Genomic DNA, 19,471 nt, shown 5'->3' with positions numbered 1-19,471 from the left:
ATTGGGTTTGATTAGACATTTCAGTGACCACAGAACTCTTATTTATACAAAGTAATAGGATTCAGAATGGTGTAAACTTGGAATTTTACTAAACATGTCTTCTCACTGCCAGTTAACTAAAATGAGTTGACTCAAGTCCAATGTGACCAATGATCTATTTAATTAAATTTTCTCTCAATTCTTGCCTTTTCTATGGATTGGCCAATGATTTTCTCATCATCCTAAAGATTACTACAACAGGCTTCTAGCCGTTCTGCCAGTTTCCTCTCCTGCCTCTATGCAGACCATGTTCCACACAGTGGCCAAAAATCTGTATAAAATGTTAATCAACTCATATCATACATCTGCTCAAAATCTCCACAACCTCATCTTAGAATAAAATTCAAAGGCTTTACCATCAGCTCCAAGACCCTCCGAATCTGAGTTCCAGCTGCCTATCCAACCTTCTCTTCTGGATTCTTCTGTTCACTTAATCTGCTCAAGTCACATTGACTGTTTTGCTGCTTCTCAAACCTGTTAAGCATGTTTCTACCTCAGTGATTTCCCCTCAGGGTCTTTGAGTTTTCTTTTTTTCTTTTATTTTAATAATTTTCTATAGAAAACCACATGATTTCTTTCCTCACATCGTTTACTTCTCTGCTCAAATTCTCTTCTTTATCAATAAATAGCTCTGTAACTTCACCACATAAAAGAACCCACCTTGCATTCCTTTTTCTTTCATCTTGCTCAATTTCCATCTTAGTTTGTATCACTCCCTTACTGTTTATTTACTGTTTGCACATTCATGTACATGTATGCATACATACAAACTCAAGAATCTTAGTCTTATGAGGCCAGGGATGTTATATTTTTTATTAATGTAGTCTTCAATAAAAAGTACCTGTTGAGTTGATGAAGGAATGAAGAATAAATAAAGGGGTGGATCTACTTCCTCTTGTACAGTCATTTTCAAAAAAGGCAGAATAATATGCATAAGGGTTCATTCATGTCCCAAAGAAAAATCAATACAGTTTTCAAGTTCAAGTTTATAATTTTAGCCTCAGAATGAAATGTATTTGAGACTTCCCTCTCTATATTGATTACTTACACCCCATGGCCCTTTAATTCTCTAACACATAAAACACTCTCAGGACCTTTTCTTACTCACAGTGTTAATTCCTATTTCATTTTTTATCTAGGCTTCCATATGCTGTTTTAGTATCTTTCTGTTTTTCAGTGTCCATTTCAGCAGCCCGTGAACCCTCTAGACAACATGATCATGTCCCTTTAACTTGTATGTTTACCAAGTGTTGAGCCATATGCACACTGTACTGCATAAAAGGCTTTTAATGACAAATTAGATTTTTATTTAGGTTCATTATGCCTGGGTTTTCAGGCCATGTTCCGGATTTCATGGTTTTGGTTGTAATGAGTCATGGCCCCCTTGACAGACAAGGGAGTAATTGAACTAGCTAGGTTTTCAATAGAAACTTGTGATGGATCTCCTGTTGCATATGTTATTTCATCTTCAATAATAGTTGGATATCATAAAAGATTATGGCCTCATAGTGTGACAGAGAGAGAAATACATGAAAGTCTGTGAAAACAGAGTGAAAATACAATCTTACCTATATTTCTTACAAGCAAAACAGTGTCATAATAATTGACATAAGGGATTGTTATTTATAGATATCTTTTGTATTGTTATTGCCTTATAAGGGGGGATGTGCATCTTTACCTAACAAAGTTAAAACTTATTAAATGGTTCTTCATGTTGAATTAGAGAGTATGTATGTGTTTGTATTTGTGTATATATAAATGTGCTTATGTATATTCTTTCATTTTCTTATTCAAACTTCTCAAAATTATTTTTGCCAAGTTATCCACAAAACATTTATAAAAATATTTCTTTGCAAATATCTTTCTAATTGAGCCTAGTATTAAAAATAAAAATACCACAGAGAAATAGAGGTGCTAGAAATTCAAAGTAAAATATTACCCTTAACAGAAAATGATTAATCTGCTCAGGCATTTTCAAAAGGAAAGGCAATGTTCTGTTGGAAGAGGGTGTACGGTTTTTATATTCACTACATATTGAAAAATCATTAAACTCTGTACCTTTTTATTGCTTTCTAAAGAAACTTAAAATATATCCAAGGTGCACACTTAGTCAAGTCTTTTGTCTGAATGAATTAGTATTTGCGTATTCCAGGTTCCTGTTATACTGAACTCTTTTTCATAGTGCTATTGAAATATGTACTATGCTAAACGTAGACTGGTAGAAAAGAAAATATTTATGGCAAAATAGAAGCATACAACACTGGAAAAATAAAATAGGAAAAATCTAGATGACTTTGCAATTGGTGATGACTTTTTAGAAACCAAAGGCATAATTCATGGAAAAAAAAAAGTTGATAAATTGATTAGAATTTTTGGCTCTGTGAATCACACTATCAAGATAATGCAAAGACAATCCACAGACTGAGAAAAATATTTGCAAAAGATGCATCTGACAAGAGACTGTTATCCACAATATATAAAGAATACTTAAAACTCAATAAAAATAGTATAAACAATTCAATTTAAAAATGGATCAAAGAAGATATATAGATGACAAATAAGCACATAAAAAGACACTTCACATCATGTCATTCAGTTCAGTTCAGTTCAGTTGCTCAGTTGTGTCCGACTCTGCGACCCCATGAATCGCAGCACACCAGGCCTCCCTGTCCATCACCAACTCCCGGAGTTCACTCAGACTCATGTCCATCGAGTCAGTGATGCCATCCAGTCATCTCATCCTCTGTCATCCCCTTCTCCTCCTGTCCCCGATCCCTCCCAGCATCAGAGTCTTTTCCAATGAGTCAACTCTTTGCATGAGGTGGCCAAAGTACTGGAGTTTCAGCTTCAGCATCAGTCCCTCCAATGAACACCCAGGACTGATCTCCTTGAGGATGGACTGGTTGGATCTCCTTGCAGTCCAAGGGACTCTCAAGAGTCTTCTCCAACACCACAGTTCAAAAGCATCAATTCTTCGGTGCTCAGCTTTCTTCACAGTCCAACTCTCACATCCATACATGACCACTGGAAAAACCATAGCCTTGACTAGATGGACCTTTGTTGGCAAAGTAATATCTCTGCTTTTCAATATGCTATCTAGGTTGGTCATAACTTTCCCTCCAAGGAGTAAGTCATTAGTGAAATGCAAATTAAAATAGAGATACCACTACAAACCTCTTAGAATGAACAAAATGTGAAACACTAACTCCAAATGCTGATGAGAACATGGAACAACAGGAATTCTCATACATAGTTGGTAGCTATGCAAACTTTGGAAGGCAGTTTGTAAGTTTCTTACAAAACTAAACATATTCTTATCCTATAATCTAGCAATTGTACTTCTTGGTATTTACCCAAAAGAGTCGAAAATTTACATTCACACAGAAAAATGGATTTTTATAGTGGCTTTCCATGCGTTTGCCAATGCTTAAAGCAACCAAGAAATTCTTTAGCAGGTGGATGGATAAATAAACTGTGGTACATACAGACAGTGAAATAGTATTCAGTGCTAAAATGAAAAGACATGGAGGAAACTTAAATAAACTTAAATAAAGCATATTACTAAGTGAAAGAAGCCAATATCAAGCCAATATGAAACATATGAAACATGTTATATGACCCCAACTACATAACATTCTGGAAAAGGCAAAACTATTAATAAAATTTAAAAAATCAGTGATTTCCGTAGAGGGGGAGTAAAAATGAGTAAGCAGATTTAGGAGGATTTAAAAATAGGAGAATTTTAAAGGCAGTGAAAATATTTTAAATAAAATGGCTTATACGTACAACTCCTAAACTCATCTACTTAACTGTTGAACCCATCTCAGTCAATGGGTATTTCTAACCTTCTGCTGCTGTTGCTGCTAAGTTACTTCAGCCGTGTCTGACTCCGTGCGACCCCATAGACGGCAGCCCACCAGGCTCCCCCGTCTCTGGGATTCTCCAGGCAAGAACACTGGAGTGGGTTGCCATTTCCTTCTCCAATGCATGAAAGTGAAAAGTGAAAGTGAAGTTGCTCAGTCATGTCTGACTCTAAGCCAAATAAAATCACCCTCAATTTTTTTTTTTTTTACATCTGTCAAAAAATCCTATTGGCTCCAACTTCACAACGTACCTCAAAGCCAGTAACTTTCCACTACTCAGGTGCTACCACCATAATCTGAGCTGCCCACATCGCTTGCCTTACTTACTGTAGCAGCTTTCATCCTGTCTTCATGATAATCTTTTCTCAACACAGCAGCCTGTGATGTGATACTTTTAAAACAAAAGCCAGATTATGCTCCCCGCCCCCCCGCCTCTGTAGTGGTTCACCATCTCATTCAGAGTAGAAACTAAGTCCTTAAAATTGCCCTCAAGGTCCCATCTAATTTTCCATCCTTTGGCTCCATATATTATTCAGGGTTCTCACAGAAAAATAAAACCAATATATATGTGTGTATCTACATATACATACAAACATATATGCTGCTGCTAAGTCGCTTCAGTTGTGTCCGACTCTGTGCAACCCCAGAGATGGCAGCCCACCAGGTTCCTCTGTCCCTGGGATTCTCCAGGCAAGAAAACTGGAGTGGGTTGCCTTTTCCTTCTCCAGCAAATCCCTCAGTCATGTCTGTCTCTTTGTGACCCCATGGACTGTAAGCCTGCCAGTCTCCTCTGTCCATGGAATTCTCCAGGCAAGAATACTGGAGTGAGTAGCCATTCCCTTCTCCTATGCTATGATGAATATTTTTAAGCATCATTTTGTGCCAGGCACTGTGCTTTGACCTCTGAATAAGCAGAGATAAATCAGATATTTATCCTGCCTTTAGGCAGCTGACAAGGAAGCCTGGTGTATCCATCATTACAAGACACAAAGTGTATGTTATGAGAGATTTAGAGAAACTATTCTGAAAAAAAGAGAGCTATTTCCTGCCAGAGCAAGGAAGAGTAAGGAGATGGTGACCCCAAAATTTGGGCCTTGAATCTGTGGAAATGAGAAAGGATAGCATTCCAGGTAGAAGGAAATACATTTTAAAAAATCACTAACATGATAGGGAGTAAGGAAAAACACAGAATAGGAAGACTTCAGACTTTGGGTCAACATGCCTGACATGAAATCCAAACTCTGCAGCTAAGTAGCTGTGTGACCTCAGACAAATTACTTAACCTCTCTGAGTTTCAGTTCTCACATTTGTAAAATTGAGATAATACCATCTAGCTTAGAGCATTACTGTGAGGAAATCATGAACATAAAGCACGGAGCCACCATGACTGGCTCCCAGCCGTCACTCAGTGAATGAGAGCTATTATTGAAGTGTAGTTTGACTGGAGTACAGATGAAGTGTTCCCCTCAACAATGCCATTTTTCCAATAGGAAGCAAGGCCAAAATGTATTGCATTTACTCTGCACTCCCTAGGAACATTTGTCTATTGTCCAACTTGAAAAATGAAGCTGAAAATGACTGGTCTCATATGAGGAGCATAAAACACTGAAAATGTGATGCATTGGTCTATCAGGCATAAGATTGCTTTGAATGTAAAAGGAATAAAAATATGTGTGCTATATTTCTGTTGAAGATTATTTTAACTAACCCACCAGTTTCTTTCTTTCTTTGTTTCTTTTTCAGTTGCTCCTACAATTCAGGAAATTAAATCTGGCACCGTGGCCCCCGGACGCAGTGGATTGATAAGATGCGAAGGTGCAGGTGTGCCGCCTCCGGCCTTTGAATGGTACAAAGGGGAGAAGAAGTAAGGACTTTGTGATTATTACTCTGTTTCAAGCACTTTGAGCTAATGTGTTTGTGTTTCAGATATTTACTTTAAGCAGTTTCTTTAACTGGCTTGAATGATTCTTAGCAGCCTTCTCTGGGGCACGAAGAGGCCCACGTGGGAGGGATGAGTAGCTAATAGCATCCAGAAGAAATGTCCACTTTGGTTTATATGATCTCAGAAATGCCAGCAAATCCCCCATCACTGATGCCTTTCATTTCTACCCCTCCCTTCGGAGCCAGCACACCATTGCTCTTTCTGGAAACCATGTTTACTTGGGAAATAAACCAGCTCTTAAAGGACTTGGGCCCAGCTTCCATAAGAGCACTCCAAAAGCAATCAGAGCCGCTGACTCTGCCTGGCTTCCTTGATCAGCCTAACCCTTTTACCTGCCTCTCTCTCCCTTAAGACATTTTAACATTTTGTTTTTATAGAATATGGCATTTCAGGTATTCTATCACTAAAGGGACTGTAGAGGGATAAACTGCATGGTTGAAGGACTAATGAAGGGGATTTTAGGGCTACTCTAACATCAGCTCTATATGATTGTCCCCTTGAGGCACTTCTGAAAGTCTTAGCAACAGCTGTTGAACAAGACAAGACAAGACTTAAGGACTTTCTCTTTACTTTCAACCAGTGGGCTCATTCAGACCTCTTCACCTGTTCTTATCAAGCCAACAAAGAAGAATGGGACCCCTGTGGATTAAATGGAAGATATAATACAGAGGAGAGGATATCATCTAAATGGCTTCAAAATTAAGGAGGGAATGTATGCTAGAAAATGTTAGTTTGGACCATATGAAATTTAAATTTTTTTTCAGTCAAAAAGGCTAAATATTGGCAATGCCATACTGTTCAACATAAACATATGAGGTTTATTAAGTGTCATGTCTCATAACTAATTACAGCTAAGTGTCTGAACAGAAAACAGGTGAAATCACATAAGAACTTAGATGTTGCCACAATGGATGAAAATGGATGTGACATGAGTAGGTACTTTGTTTCTTAAACTGTGATCAAAAGAGGATTTATGGGAAATATTCTCCTTTAACATCAGCCTTAACAATAAAACAATAAAAGATATCCCCATAACTATCTTATTTGTTTTGGATAACTGATAGTGGATTCACCTAGAATTTTTTTGCAGTTATTTTATATGCAACCTCTTCTACAATTTGGGCTGCTTAATTTCTAATTTTTTTTGCTAATTAATTATTGCTTTTATTAATTTGAAATCTTGGTGGCTTTTGGAAGCTCCCCTATATTTTTATAAACCTAAAATTAGATAAACTCATCTGTGGTCACCCTTATCCCAACCCTACAAGATTATATATCTGGCAATATAACCTTCCTCAGATTCTGATAATCCAGGTTAAGAAGTTTTCAGTTTGTGATGATGAATAGAGGTAAACATCTAGAAGCATGGTTCTCAATCCTTTGAAAATTATGAAACCCTTTGTTCAAATATAATCCTATTTGAAGACCCACTAAATAATATCTGTGAAAGTAGGGGTGAATGGAGTCTCAGTTCTATCTACTCAGAGCCCCCCTTCCGTTAGGATGTCCTTGTAACTCCTTCCCCCATCCCTGGTTCTCCACAAAGCACACTTTTTAAAAAGTGGTTTAAATTATTTTACATATCTTTCAAATTCACTTTTGAAACTGTGTCATGCCTTTCTGAAAGGTTAATGAGCAGGATTATTCTTAGTAGCACAAGTGAGAACTCCTTTGTTAAAGTCCATTTTATTTCTACTATTTTTTTTTTTTTTTGCTATATCTCTCTCTTCCACTTTCCTAAATTCAGTGACCATTGTCAAAAAGACTACAACAACCCTCACCCCACTTGCTTGGCCTATACCAAAGACAGAAGAGAGCCAAGTTGTGTCTGCAGTTGTAGCTTCATTGTTTTGTTTTGTTTTGTTTTTTTCCCCAAGTTGGGAAATGGACTATAACTTTTCAGAGGAGTTTAGAACTGCTACAAAAATAGGTTGATTAATTCTCCCCAATCAGAGCTCTTCCCTGATACACTCATTCACAGAAAAAAATCTAGTAGCTGTGAAAATCAAATGCACTTTCAAAGGCAAATATATATTTTATTTAAGAATGAAGCATACATTTATCATTTGTTAGAGTTGTATTTGAAGATATATCCAAATACCACTAGAATATATAAATCTATCTTCTCAAAACTACAAAAAAAAAAAAAAAATTTGAATATGTGTAGGGACTGAGAGAAAGAAAACTTCTGCTTGTCAAATGATTGTTGTTACACTCACTAGTGCATCTACCATGCTAACTTCAGGGCCCAGGACATTTAAAAAATTTATTTTATCAAAATGAAAAGCTATCTATGTGATAAGCACTTCGTATTTAACATTAACCCATTTTATTTTCACAACAAACCTATAGAAAGATAATATTTTTATTCTTACCTCTTGCTGAAGAGAAATCTAGCACAGTGTATTTACAATAAGTACTTTGCACAAGTCTATAGTTAATGACAGAGCTGGAAATTGAACCCAAGAAGTCTTGCAAATATTCAGATGGAGTTCATGGATTTAACGTCTATACTGTGACACCTAGTATGGTCATGGGACCTCGGGATCTATCAAAAATAATTTGAAAAGTCAATGTTAAATGCCAGGATAAAGGCATTTCAGGTAACTTATCAGTTAGCAAAATAAGACCGAACATAGAAACATTCGCTTATACTTTCTCCGTTGGTTTAGTCAAAGACACAGAAATAATGGAGTCAAGGTAACTAGACAGAAAAGAAACAGATACAGCATGTTTTTGGGTTGTTTTCTTGACCTCAAGGTTGTTAACAGAAGCATGAGGCTGTCAGAGACTCTCTTGGAACAGAGCAGAGTTTTTACAAGATCTGGAGAAGTTTTGTTTTCTTAGTTTTATTTCCTTTTATACTTGAGGCTTGAAAAATATTCAGAAATAACTTACTCTGTTCATATTTTTGTACATACATGCTCAGTTGTGCCCAACTCTCTGCTACCTCATAGCCCACCAGGCTCCTTTGTCCATGGAATTTTCCAGGCAAGAATACTAGAGTGGGTTGCATTTCCTACTCTAGGGGATCTTCCTGACCCAGGAATCAAACTCATGTCTCTGGCAGCTCCTGCATAGGCAGGTGGATTCTTTACCCCTGGCACCACCTGGGAAGCCCATGTACTTTAAGAGATGTTTATAAAAATTCATCTTGCTTAAGTCAAGATTTTCAAAGCCAGATTTTCATTCAGATAAATATAAGCAAATAAACACAAACAAATAGGAGGAAATACCTGATCATCTCTAATCTTATCTTTGCCTATAGTTGTATCATATCCTGTAAAATCCTCTTCTGTGCACTGAGAATAATCTGCTTGAAAACTTAAAAAAAAAAAAAAAAAAAAAGGTCCTGCAAAATTAAGCACAATTTAAAGACAAGGAAGAAACATTACCAGGGATAAATTACTTCCCAGGACCTTTACATTCTGTCTCATTTATTCTTCAGACCTCTCTGAGGTATGATTTATTATCTTCAATTTACTGATGACAAAACTAAAACATAAGAAACTTAACTTGTCTAAGAGCACTCATATAAAAGATGCTATCAGGACACATTTTACCTTCGTCAGCCTCTCAACCTATGTTCTGTCCTTTGTTTACATTGCCATTATTAGTTTTCTGTTGCTAAGTAACAACCCCAAATTTAGCAATTTCAAACAGTAAGCTTTTGTTATCTCAGTATGTCTGGGTCAGGAATCCAGGAGCATTCCTGGTGGAATTCCTAGTGGGGTACGGCTCAGGGTCTCCCACCTGGTTCCCATCAAATGTCACCTGCTGCTAATCCTCTGAAGGCTTGACTAGGACTGGAGGATCAGCTGCTAAGATGGCTCAGTCCCATGCCCCACAAACTGGTACCTGTTATTGACAAGTTGTTGTTTAGTCATTGTTTTGTCCAACTCTCTCGCGACCCCATGGACTGCAGCCCACCAGATTCCTCTGTTCATGGGATTTCCCAAGCAAGAATACTGGAATAGGTTGTCATTTCCTTCTCCAGGGAATCTTCCCAACCCAGGGATCAAACCCAGGTCTCCTGTCTTGGCAAGTGAATTATTTACCACTGAGCCACCAGGGAAGCAACCATTACTGACAGAAGGTGTCTGTTAATCACTATATAGATCTCTAAATAGGGCTGCTTGACATCTTTATAATAAGACAGTTGGTTTTCCCCAGAGCTAGTGATTCAAGAGAACACCATAGAAGCTGTTCATGACCTAGTCTGAGAAGTCTCTGTCATTTCTGCAATATATTATTGGTTATAAAAGGTGACCCTATTCAAAGAGGGAGAGATTACAGGGGAACATAAACATTAAGAGTTGAGAACCATTGGATGCCATCTTCAAAGATGTCTGTCACACTGTTTCCCTTATGAATGATGTAATTGTTTATACATTAGAAATATTAGCCATTTGACCTTTAGTTTATTGTACTGTTTGGGTAAGCATCATAGCAATGACTAAAGTTATATATTAGTTAGGAAGATATTATTTCTTTGTATAATATAGTCTGGGCTTCCCAAGTGGCGCTAGTGGTAAAAAACCTACCTGCTAATGCAGGAGACATAAAAGATGTGGATTTGATCCCTGAGTTGCTAAGATCCACTGGAGGAGGGCCCAGCAACTCACTCCAGTATTCTTGCCTAGAGAATCCCATGGACAGAGGAGCCTGGAAGCTTATAGTGCATGGGATCACAAAGAGGTGGACACGACTGAAGTGACTTAGCACACATAAAATGGTCATTTTTTTTAACACTATAGTGACTTTCAGCATACCTGGCAGGGACAATTCTAGTATGCTAAATTTTACTCTAGGTATAAATACAGTAAGTGTTGGGAGAACTAGAGTTCAGACTTTGATTATACATAAAACTAAAAATTTTAACTTTTTTTGTCTTTTAAACAAAATTTTTATAATTGGATGCTAATTACTTTGCAATATTGTGATGGTTTTTGCAGAGAAGACTGATAAGAAGAAATATACTCCTTATGTGAAGTGAAAGGACACTTTAAGTAAATAATGTTTTTTTTTTCTTAATTTTATTTTTAAACTTTACATAATTGTATTAGTTTTGCCAAATATCAAAATGAATCCGCCACAGGTATACATGTGTTCCCGTCCTGAACCCTCCTCCCTCCTCCCTCCCCATACTATCCCTCTGGGTTGTCCCAGTGCACTAGCCCCAAGCATCCAGTATCGTGCATCGAACCTGGACTGGCATCTCATTTCATACATGATATTTTACATGTTTCAATGCCATTCTCCCAAATCTTCCCACCCTCTCCCTCTCCCACAGAGTCCATAAGACTGTTCTATACATCAGTGTCTCTTTTGCTGTCTCGTACACAGGGTTATTGTTACCATCTTTCTAAATTCCATATATATGCGTTAGTATACTGTATTGGTGGTTTTCCTTCTGGCTTACTTCACTCTGTATAATAGGCTCCAGTTTCATCCACCTCATTAGAACTGATTCAAATGTATTCTTTTTAATGGCCGAGTAATACTCCATTGTGTATATGTACCACTACTTTCTTATCCATTCATCTGCTGATGGACATCTAGGTTGCTTCCATGTCCTGGCTATTATAAACAGTGCTGCAATGAACATTGGGGTACACGTGTCTCTTTCCCTTCTGGTTTCCTCAGTGTGTATGCCCAGCAGTGGGATTGCTGGATCATAAGGCAGTTCTATTTCCAGATTCTTAAGAAATCTCCACACTGTTCTCCATAGTGGCTGTACTAGTTTGCATTCCCACCAACAGTGTAAGAGGGTTCCCTTTTCTCCACACCCTCTCCAGCATTTATTATTTGTAGACTTTTGGATCACAGCCATTCTGACTGGTGTGAAATGGTACCTCATAGTGGTTTTGATTTGCATTTCTCTGATAATGAGTGATGTTGAGCATCTTTTCATGTGTTTGTTAGCCATCTGTATGTCTTCTTTGGAGAAATGTCTATTTAGTTCTTTGGCCCATTTTTTGATTGGGTCATTTATTTTTCTGGAGTTGAGCTGTAGGAGTTGCTTGTATATTTTTGAGATTAGTTGTTTGTCCATTGCTTCATTTGCTAATATTTTCTCCCATTCTGAAGGCTGTCTTTTTACCTTGCTAATAGTTTCCTTTGATGTGCAGAAGCTTTTAAGGTTAATTAGGTCCCATTTGTTTATTTTTGCTTTTATTTCCAATATTCTGGGAGGTGGGTCATAGAGGATCCTGCTGTGATGTATGTCAGAGAGTGTTTTGCCTATGTTCTCCTCTAGGAGTTTTATAGTTTCTGGTCTTACATTTATATCTTTAATCCATTTTGAGTTTATTTTTGTGTATGGTGTTAGAAAGTGTTCTAGTTTCATTCTTTTACAAGTGGTTGACCAGATTTCCCAGCACCACTTGTTAAAGAGAATGTCTTTAATCCATTGTATATTCTTGCCTCCTTTGTCAAAGATAAGGTGTCCATATGTGTGTGGATTTATCTCTGGGCTTTCTATTTTGTTCCATTGATCTATATTTCTGTCTTTGTGCCAGTACCATACTGTCTTGATAACTGTGGCTTTGTAGTAGAGCCTGAAGTCAGGTAGGTTGATTCCTCCAGTTCCATTCTTCTTTCTCAAGATCGCTTTGGCTATTTGAGGTTTTTTGTATTTCCATACAAATTGTGAAATTATTTGTTCTAGCTCTGTGAAGAGTACTGTTGGTAGCTTGATAGGGATTGCATTGAATCTATAAATTGCTTTGGGTAGTATACTCATTTTCACTATATTGATTCTTCCAATCCATGAACATGGTATATTTCTCCATCTATTAGTGTCCTCTTTGATTTCTTTCACCAGTATTTTATAGTTTTCTATATATAGGTCTTTAGTTTCTTTAGGTAGATATATTCCTAAGTATTTTATTCTTTCCGTTGCAATGGTGAATGGAATTGTTTCCTTAATTTCTCTTTCTGTTTTCTCATTATTAGTGTATAGGAATGCAAGGGATTTCTGTGTGTTGATTTTGTATCCTGCAACCTTACTATAGTCATTGATTAGTTCTAGTAATTTTCTGGTGGAGTCTTTAAGGTTTTCTATGTAGAGGATCATGTCATCTGCAAATAGTGAGAGTTTTACTTCTTCTTTTCCAATTTGGATTCCTTTTATTTCTTTTTCTGCTCTGATTGCTGTGGCCAAAACTTCCAAAACTATGTTGAATAGTAATGGTGAAAGTGTAATCAAAAATCTTCCAGCAAACAAAAGCCCCGGTCCAGACGGCTTCACAGCTGAATTCTACCAAAAATTTAGAGAAGAGCTAACACCTATCTTGCTCAAACTCTTCCAGAAAATTGCAGAGGAAGGCAAACTTCCAAACTCATTCTATGAGGCCACCATCATCCTAATACCAAAACCTGACAAAGATCCCACAAAAAAAGAAAACTACAGGCCAATATCACTGATGAACATAGATGCAAAAATCCTTAATAAAATTCTAGTAAATAATGTTTTGATGACATGAAATTAAGTTGATCTATGACTTGAGAACAGTACATTCACTTAGGATTAAGACTAAAAACATAAAGTAAATTTTAATAGACTAAAATTTAACTAAGTATTACAAAAATAGATTTTATATCACTTTATGGAGATGATAATACCATCTTGACTTAAATAAGAATTTTGTTATTTGTCTACTTATTTGGATTACCTCCTATTGATTTTTAGCTGTCCTCAAATCCAGGCCCGCAATTTAGAAAGACTTACCTTCTTATTTTGTATGATGAGTTTAACTGCTTCAGTGTTTTAGAATGATGCATGTTTTATTCACTGCCTATTTTAAGCAAATGTTCCATTGTGGCTATGCTTTTTAGAATTCTTTATTATCAACAAGGCATTTTCCGTAATAATTTATCATAATTTAAGATAAGGATACAAAAGTTACAAATAAGGTAAATAAAAATTACATCCATGAATGGAAAACAAATATGTAGTAAAAAATTAAAATTATCAATATATCTGTTAATAGCAAATGTATAACTACAATTGAATATATTTGATGGTGAGAACTTATAATATTTTGACTTTTTAAGCAATAGATATCAAATTTAGTCTATGAATTTTTGCCATTCTTTACTACAAATATCCATGTCATCATACCTCTCACTTCAGAATCCTATAATTTGTTCAGCTTAAACCAGTGCTTCAAAGGGAATATGATGAGCAGTATCTTATTGCCTGTTTTAAAGGATTTATTATCTATGTGCATAAAACATGCATGCACATGTTACACAATATATTCAGTTACCACTTAATGGATAGGGAAATGCCTAAAATCAGCCAGGTGGAGTATGCCAGGTTCACATTACACAGAAGTATGATGACCTTTTTCAATCAGGTTAGGTTTTCACTTTAGGGAATGATGATTTTTTTTTACTGTTAGCTTTACAGAGGTGAGGTAAACTTGGAAAATCATAATGAAGTGGAGTGACCTTTCCTTTCCGTTTTCCTATTCTAGATTATTTACTACTGGATCGTCTAGACAGGCCATAAATTTTATCTGAGTTACTCATTTTGATGAAGGAATATAAGAGGGAGGGTCTTCTTCCTTTCTTTTATTTTCAAGGGAACCAGAAAAATGTGTTAAAATATTTCTCTGTGTCTTCATTGATCCCTTTTTCTCTGCTGTTTTTCATGTAATATGTGTGTGTTAAGTTATGAATACATACATCACATTTGTATAACACTATGATTTTCAAAGCATTTTTATATATGGTAATTTAGCAAAAGAAGGACATTTTTGCATTTCACTTATGATAGAATCAACTCTTTAAGCTTTGGGTGCTGCTTGAGAGAGGCAGAAAAAGTAAAAGAAAGAGATAAATATAAATAGTAACAATTTAAATGGCATGAACTCACTACTCCACTCAATATATGTTTCAGAAAGACATGCAGTGGGAGACATATTCCTGCTACTCCTTTGATCAGTCTTCATTCCTATTTTTTCTGATAGTGTGAGTATATCTCCATTCTCAGTGAGATTTTCAGGTGGAAAATGTGTGTCTAATATAACATGGTTCTAAAACAAAAATCAACTATTTCATCCAGTGCTCAACCATGGAGAATGATGTAAAACAGTATTTCTATTTCACAACTATTTTAGAATACATATCCCTATGAGTGAAATTTAAACCTTAGCAAACTACCAAAATATGCATACTTATTTGTAAATTATGTACATGCATTTCTGAATTAGTATATTGCATGCATTAAGTAAGCTAAAACAGATAAAATTTAGAAGATGAGATATAAATGAAACTTAAATGGATATTTTATTATCTTTTTCTTATACTCTAACAGGTCATTTCACTGTACTCACCCTGAAGGGCTTGCCTTCCATTTTGGAGACTTTTGTGAAGTGTGTTAGTTTAAAGTAAGGAAGTCTAGGGAATTGTCAATGGCAACCCATTCTTGCCTTAGAATTCCATAGACAGAGGAACTTGGAGGACTACAGTCCATGGGGTCACAAAGAGTTGGACATAGCTGAGCGACTGAACACACACGCAAGGGCAGTTTTAACGGCTTGTGACTTTTATCCTATATGCTGAGTTTGAAGTCTTACATCACATATTATATAATCACTGCATATTATCTTATTCATTCCTTGCATAATTCTAACTAGATTATGCCTAAGAAAAATACAATCTCATAAAGGTAAAATGACTTGCTGAAGGGAATTAAAGAATGGGCAGTAAAAATCTAATTTCAAGGAAAACTTGGGAGGTTGATGAATATGTTTATAGCCTTTATATTGATGGTTTCATTTTCTATTGAGGTTATCCAAACTCACTGAGTAGCATATATAAAATACATAGAATTTTATATATATCGATTATACCTCAATAAAGTGACCTTAAAATCAAAACAACCACTCCCCTAATTTCCTGACTCTCATGTCAAGATATCCCTCTTCTAGATTTTATACCACAGTTTGATTATTCAGAGGGTCTAGAATTATAATTTTACACACACACACACACACACACACACATACACACACACACACACACACACCCTGCCCATCACCCCTCTTGTCCTCTCATATGCAAGGCTGTTACTATGAGTAAGTCATTACATATTTTGATTTAGAAGGGTACTGGATCATCTAGACAGGCCATAAATTTCATTACCACCCCACATTAAAAATGATCTTCTCTGCTGACCTGAGACTTTCTTTCTTTCCATCAGGCACTTATCTGTGAGGTAATTTGTGAAATTTGAAAAAGAAATAAGTTCCCGCATTGAAAGAACTTGAATTTATAACATCATCTCATTATAATGTATTTGCTTATTTTTATTAGTATATAAATTTCATTCTGATGATATTTCATGCCTTTTTACAACCAAAGTCTTATCAATACAACTTCATCGCCCCTGTAATGATTTAGTCATTCAAGGCCAAGTTGATAAAGGGTAAATATCTGAAACAAATATTGGGATCTGGAGAGCACATGTCCGAGTAAGACATAAGGACATATTATTTTATTGTAAACTTTGGGCCAGTCAAACAAGGTTGAAAGTGGACTAACTCTAGTTTGCATCTCCTGACTTACAATTTGTGACCTGTCATAAAAATCACCAAAATGAAGTAAGTACCAAGAAAATCCAAAGAGAATCCTAAGTCAGTTCCTTAAAAGTGCACAGCAACAGTCAGTTCAACTCCAATCAGAGTATTAATAAATGCTTCCAGAGGGTGGGGAAGGTAGTTTTTGTGCTGGAAAACAAAGAATGAATAGAATTTCCAAATATTGCAAGGAGTCGAAAATAATCATAAGCAAGGAAAGAACACAGTCAATTCATATAAGCATTGTGTGGAGAGTTTGTCATGTCTCAGGATACAGGACGTGAATCTGGTGTATGTAATAGGAGGTAGGTTTAGAAAGGACCCTTAGGGCAAGACTTGAGGGATCTTAAATATCATAAGACATTTGGGCTTGATTCCATAGGCCCTAGGAAGCCATTTGGGGCCTTTTCAAGAGTAGTGAAATGATCTACTTCTCATCTTCACAAAACATTTCTGGAAGCATTTGGGAAGAATGGATGGGAAAGATATAAAATATGGTTTAAACTGGGGTATTGGTTGTTCAGTTTAAAAGCAAGACAGAAAATATATTATTTGTATATTTCAGTGTCTGATTAGATACAAGAAAAGGGCAATTTGAAGGTAATTCCAAGTTTTATGTCTCAATAACAAGGTTGAATGGTGAAGTTATTAGCTGAGATTAGGAACACAGGAAAAGAGATTTGGAAGAATTCTGAGTGCCGAGTTGGCTTGGGAAGCATAGTGAAATCAGGTGTTGATACTGGATACACAGTCCACGAGCAAGCAGGGTTTTGGTTGTGTTCTTAAAATGCATAGTGATATTTCCAAAGTAAATACTTGGCCTTATCACTTTGTCCTGGAATCCTTCAGTGATTCCTGACTATCCCTAGAATAAAGTCCTAACAGTACAGCATGCATGGGAGACCTTCATGTTCTAGCCCCTGTTGACCTCTCTGGCTATAAATCTTGCCATTCTGCTGTCTCAAAATAGGGGTTTATCCATCCTGAAATATTCAATTACCAAACTGTGATATGATTTCTGTCTTTCAAGCCTCTTCATATGTTGGGTGTTTTGCTTATAAGCCCGTTACACACACACACACACACACACACACACACACACACGCACACACACACACACACCCTGGCTACCTTTGACAGGTACCTCTGCCTTCCACTAGTCCTTTTGTCTGAATTCAGAGGTCACCTTCTCTCAGAAAACTACCCTGAGACTTTCATGCTAAAAGAGGAAGCTCTCCAGATGTACTCCCATTTGCTCACCTCTATCTAAGTACTTTTACAAAACTCTTGCAGAATTCATTATTTATTCATTTACTTATTTTTGGCTGTTCTTTGTCTTTTTTGTTGCCTGGGCTTTCTCTAGTTGAGGTGAGTCAGGACTACTCTGTAGTTGTGGTGCACAGGTTTCTCATTGCAATGGCTTATTTTGTTGCAGAACACGGGCTTTAGGATGTGCAGCCTTCAGTAGCTGCAGCATGTGGGCTCAGTAATTGCAGTTCTGGGCTCTAGAACACAGGCTCAAGAGTCATGGTACACAGACTTTGTTGCTCTGTGGCATGCGGGATCTTCCTGGATCAGAGTTTGAACCTGTGTCTCCTGCACTGGCAGGTGGATTCTATACCAATGAGTCACCCAGGAAGCCTCCTTGAAATACTCTTTTAAACCATACTCAACTTTTGTACTTGCCCATCTCTCCTCCTAATATAATCTACCAGGGAGTAAGAGTTCTGCTGTGTTAACCATCATGCTTTCAACATCTAACATGGTGTTTGGAACAAACTCTGTTGCGAGAATGAATTGTGGCCTTTTCATAATGATAAAGTAGAGTCATTCTAGTTTTGATATATCTTCAAATTGATGAGACTATTTATAGAAATGTATCATCACCTTAGATTGTGGAACACTGTAAACCCAATATGTGATTCCAGAAAGGAGCTAGTTTCTGTTGCTCAACTCTGATTTCCCAGGATTTCTTCTTGTCAACTCAGTCTGTGCAAAGTGGTTGTGTTGGTACATTGCAGGATAAAATTCGACATTAAAATCATAAGCACATTGATATTAGAAAAGCAGTTGAAGCAGAGAAGAGAAATCTAGACACAGGCCAGGCTGCCAGGGATACAAGACTCACTGCAGTCAGGGAAATATTGACATCTGCACTGTAGCCTTCATTTGTTTGATATAGGGTTAAAAGGCAATATCATTCCTGTGCAAATCAAACTGTCACAAGTAAGGCAGCCCAAAGGTCTCTGATCTAAAATTATTAATTTCATTAAAATTGATGAAATAAACAAAACATACATTTTAAATAGCCTAATAAAGTCTAAAATCATTAAAATGTCCTAATATATTATAATAATATTAATTTATTCAAATATGCAACTAAAGATAGATACCCCTTGGGGCTAAGACAGTGATGCATGATATCCTCCAGTCTGTTCCTCGGAATAAATGATACATTGTTTTGGGGCCTTGAGTGCCAAGCAATACAGTAAACCAATAGGTTGCTATAGTAGCATGTTCACATAAATTTTCATGTCTCTCTGGTTTCTAGCAGTTCCTCTCCTCCCTCTTTTTACTTTTTTTTATCTACCCTGCACTTCTGTGAAAAGCCTAGATGAGGTTGTTAATGTGCATGTAATTGATACTGAGTTTGGTATATCTTGAAATCATGATGCCATGACCCTTTCAGTCACTCTCCTAGATCTTTTCTTTAAAAATAATTTCCTGTATGCTCAATATTTAATATTTTTCTGCCATCTGAGAGGAAATGTATCTGTTCTAAGAAACAGACTCTATCACTGAACAATAATGACACCTATCATATATCCAGTGCTTACTGTGTTTGATATATATGTGTATATATACATATAATATTACATTTTATATGCTTAAAAATATTCTATTAACTTTGAAATTGGCTTCATTTTTCCCATTTTATAGATGAAAACCTAAGCATTAAAAAATGTAAAAACATAATTCACTCAGTCAAGCACACACTTACTGTATAATTATTAAATGCCCAGCACTCTGTTACATAC

At 36.4% G+C, this 19,471-nt stretch overlaps 1 protein-coding gene across 8 annotated transcripts in view; it reads left to right on the top strand.

The window, feature by feature from the left end:
• The window catches only part of NEGR1 (neuronal growth regulator 1), a 1,037,762-nt gene that overhangs the window by 783,458 nt on the left and 234,833 nt on the right, over positions 1 to 19,471 (top strand). For all 8 annotated transcript variants that reach the window (XM_086390573.1, XM_086390567.1, XM_086390577.1 and 5 more), the window contains one exon: positions 5,646 to 5,766. In XM_086390573.1, the coding sequence (XP_086246699.1) occupies positions 5,646 to 5,766 (121 nt within the window). The remainder of the gene's footprint in view (positions 1 to 5,645; positions 5,767 to 19,471) is intronic.

The sequence above is a fragment of the Bos grunniens genome, chromosome 3, assembly GCF_055505025.1.
Source record: "Bos grunniens cultivar Pamir isolate PY7600 chromosome 3, Bosgru_T2T1.0, whole genome shotgun sequence".
Taxonomy (NCBI): domain Eukaryota; kingdom Metazoa; phylum Chordata; class Mammalia; order Artiodactyla; family Bovidae; genus Bos; species Bos grunniens.
The sequence above is the reverse complement of the archived record's forward strand: the minus strand, read 5'-3'. Positions and strand labels throughout refer to the sequence as shown.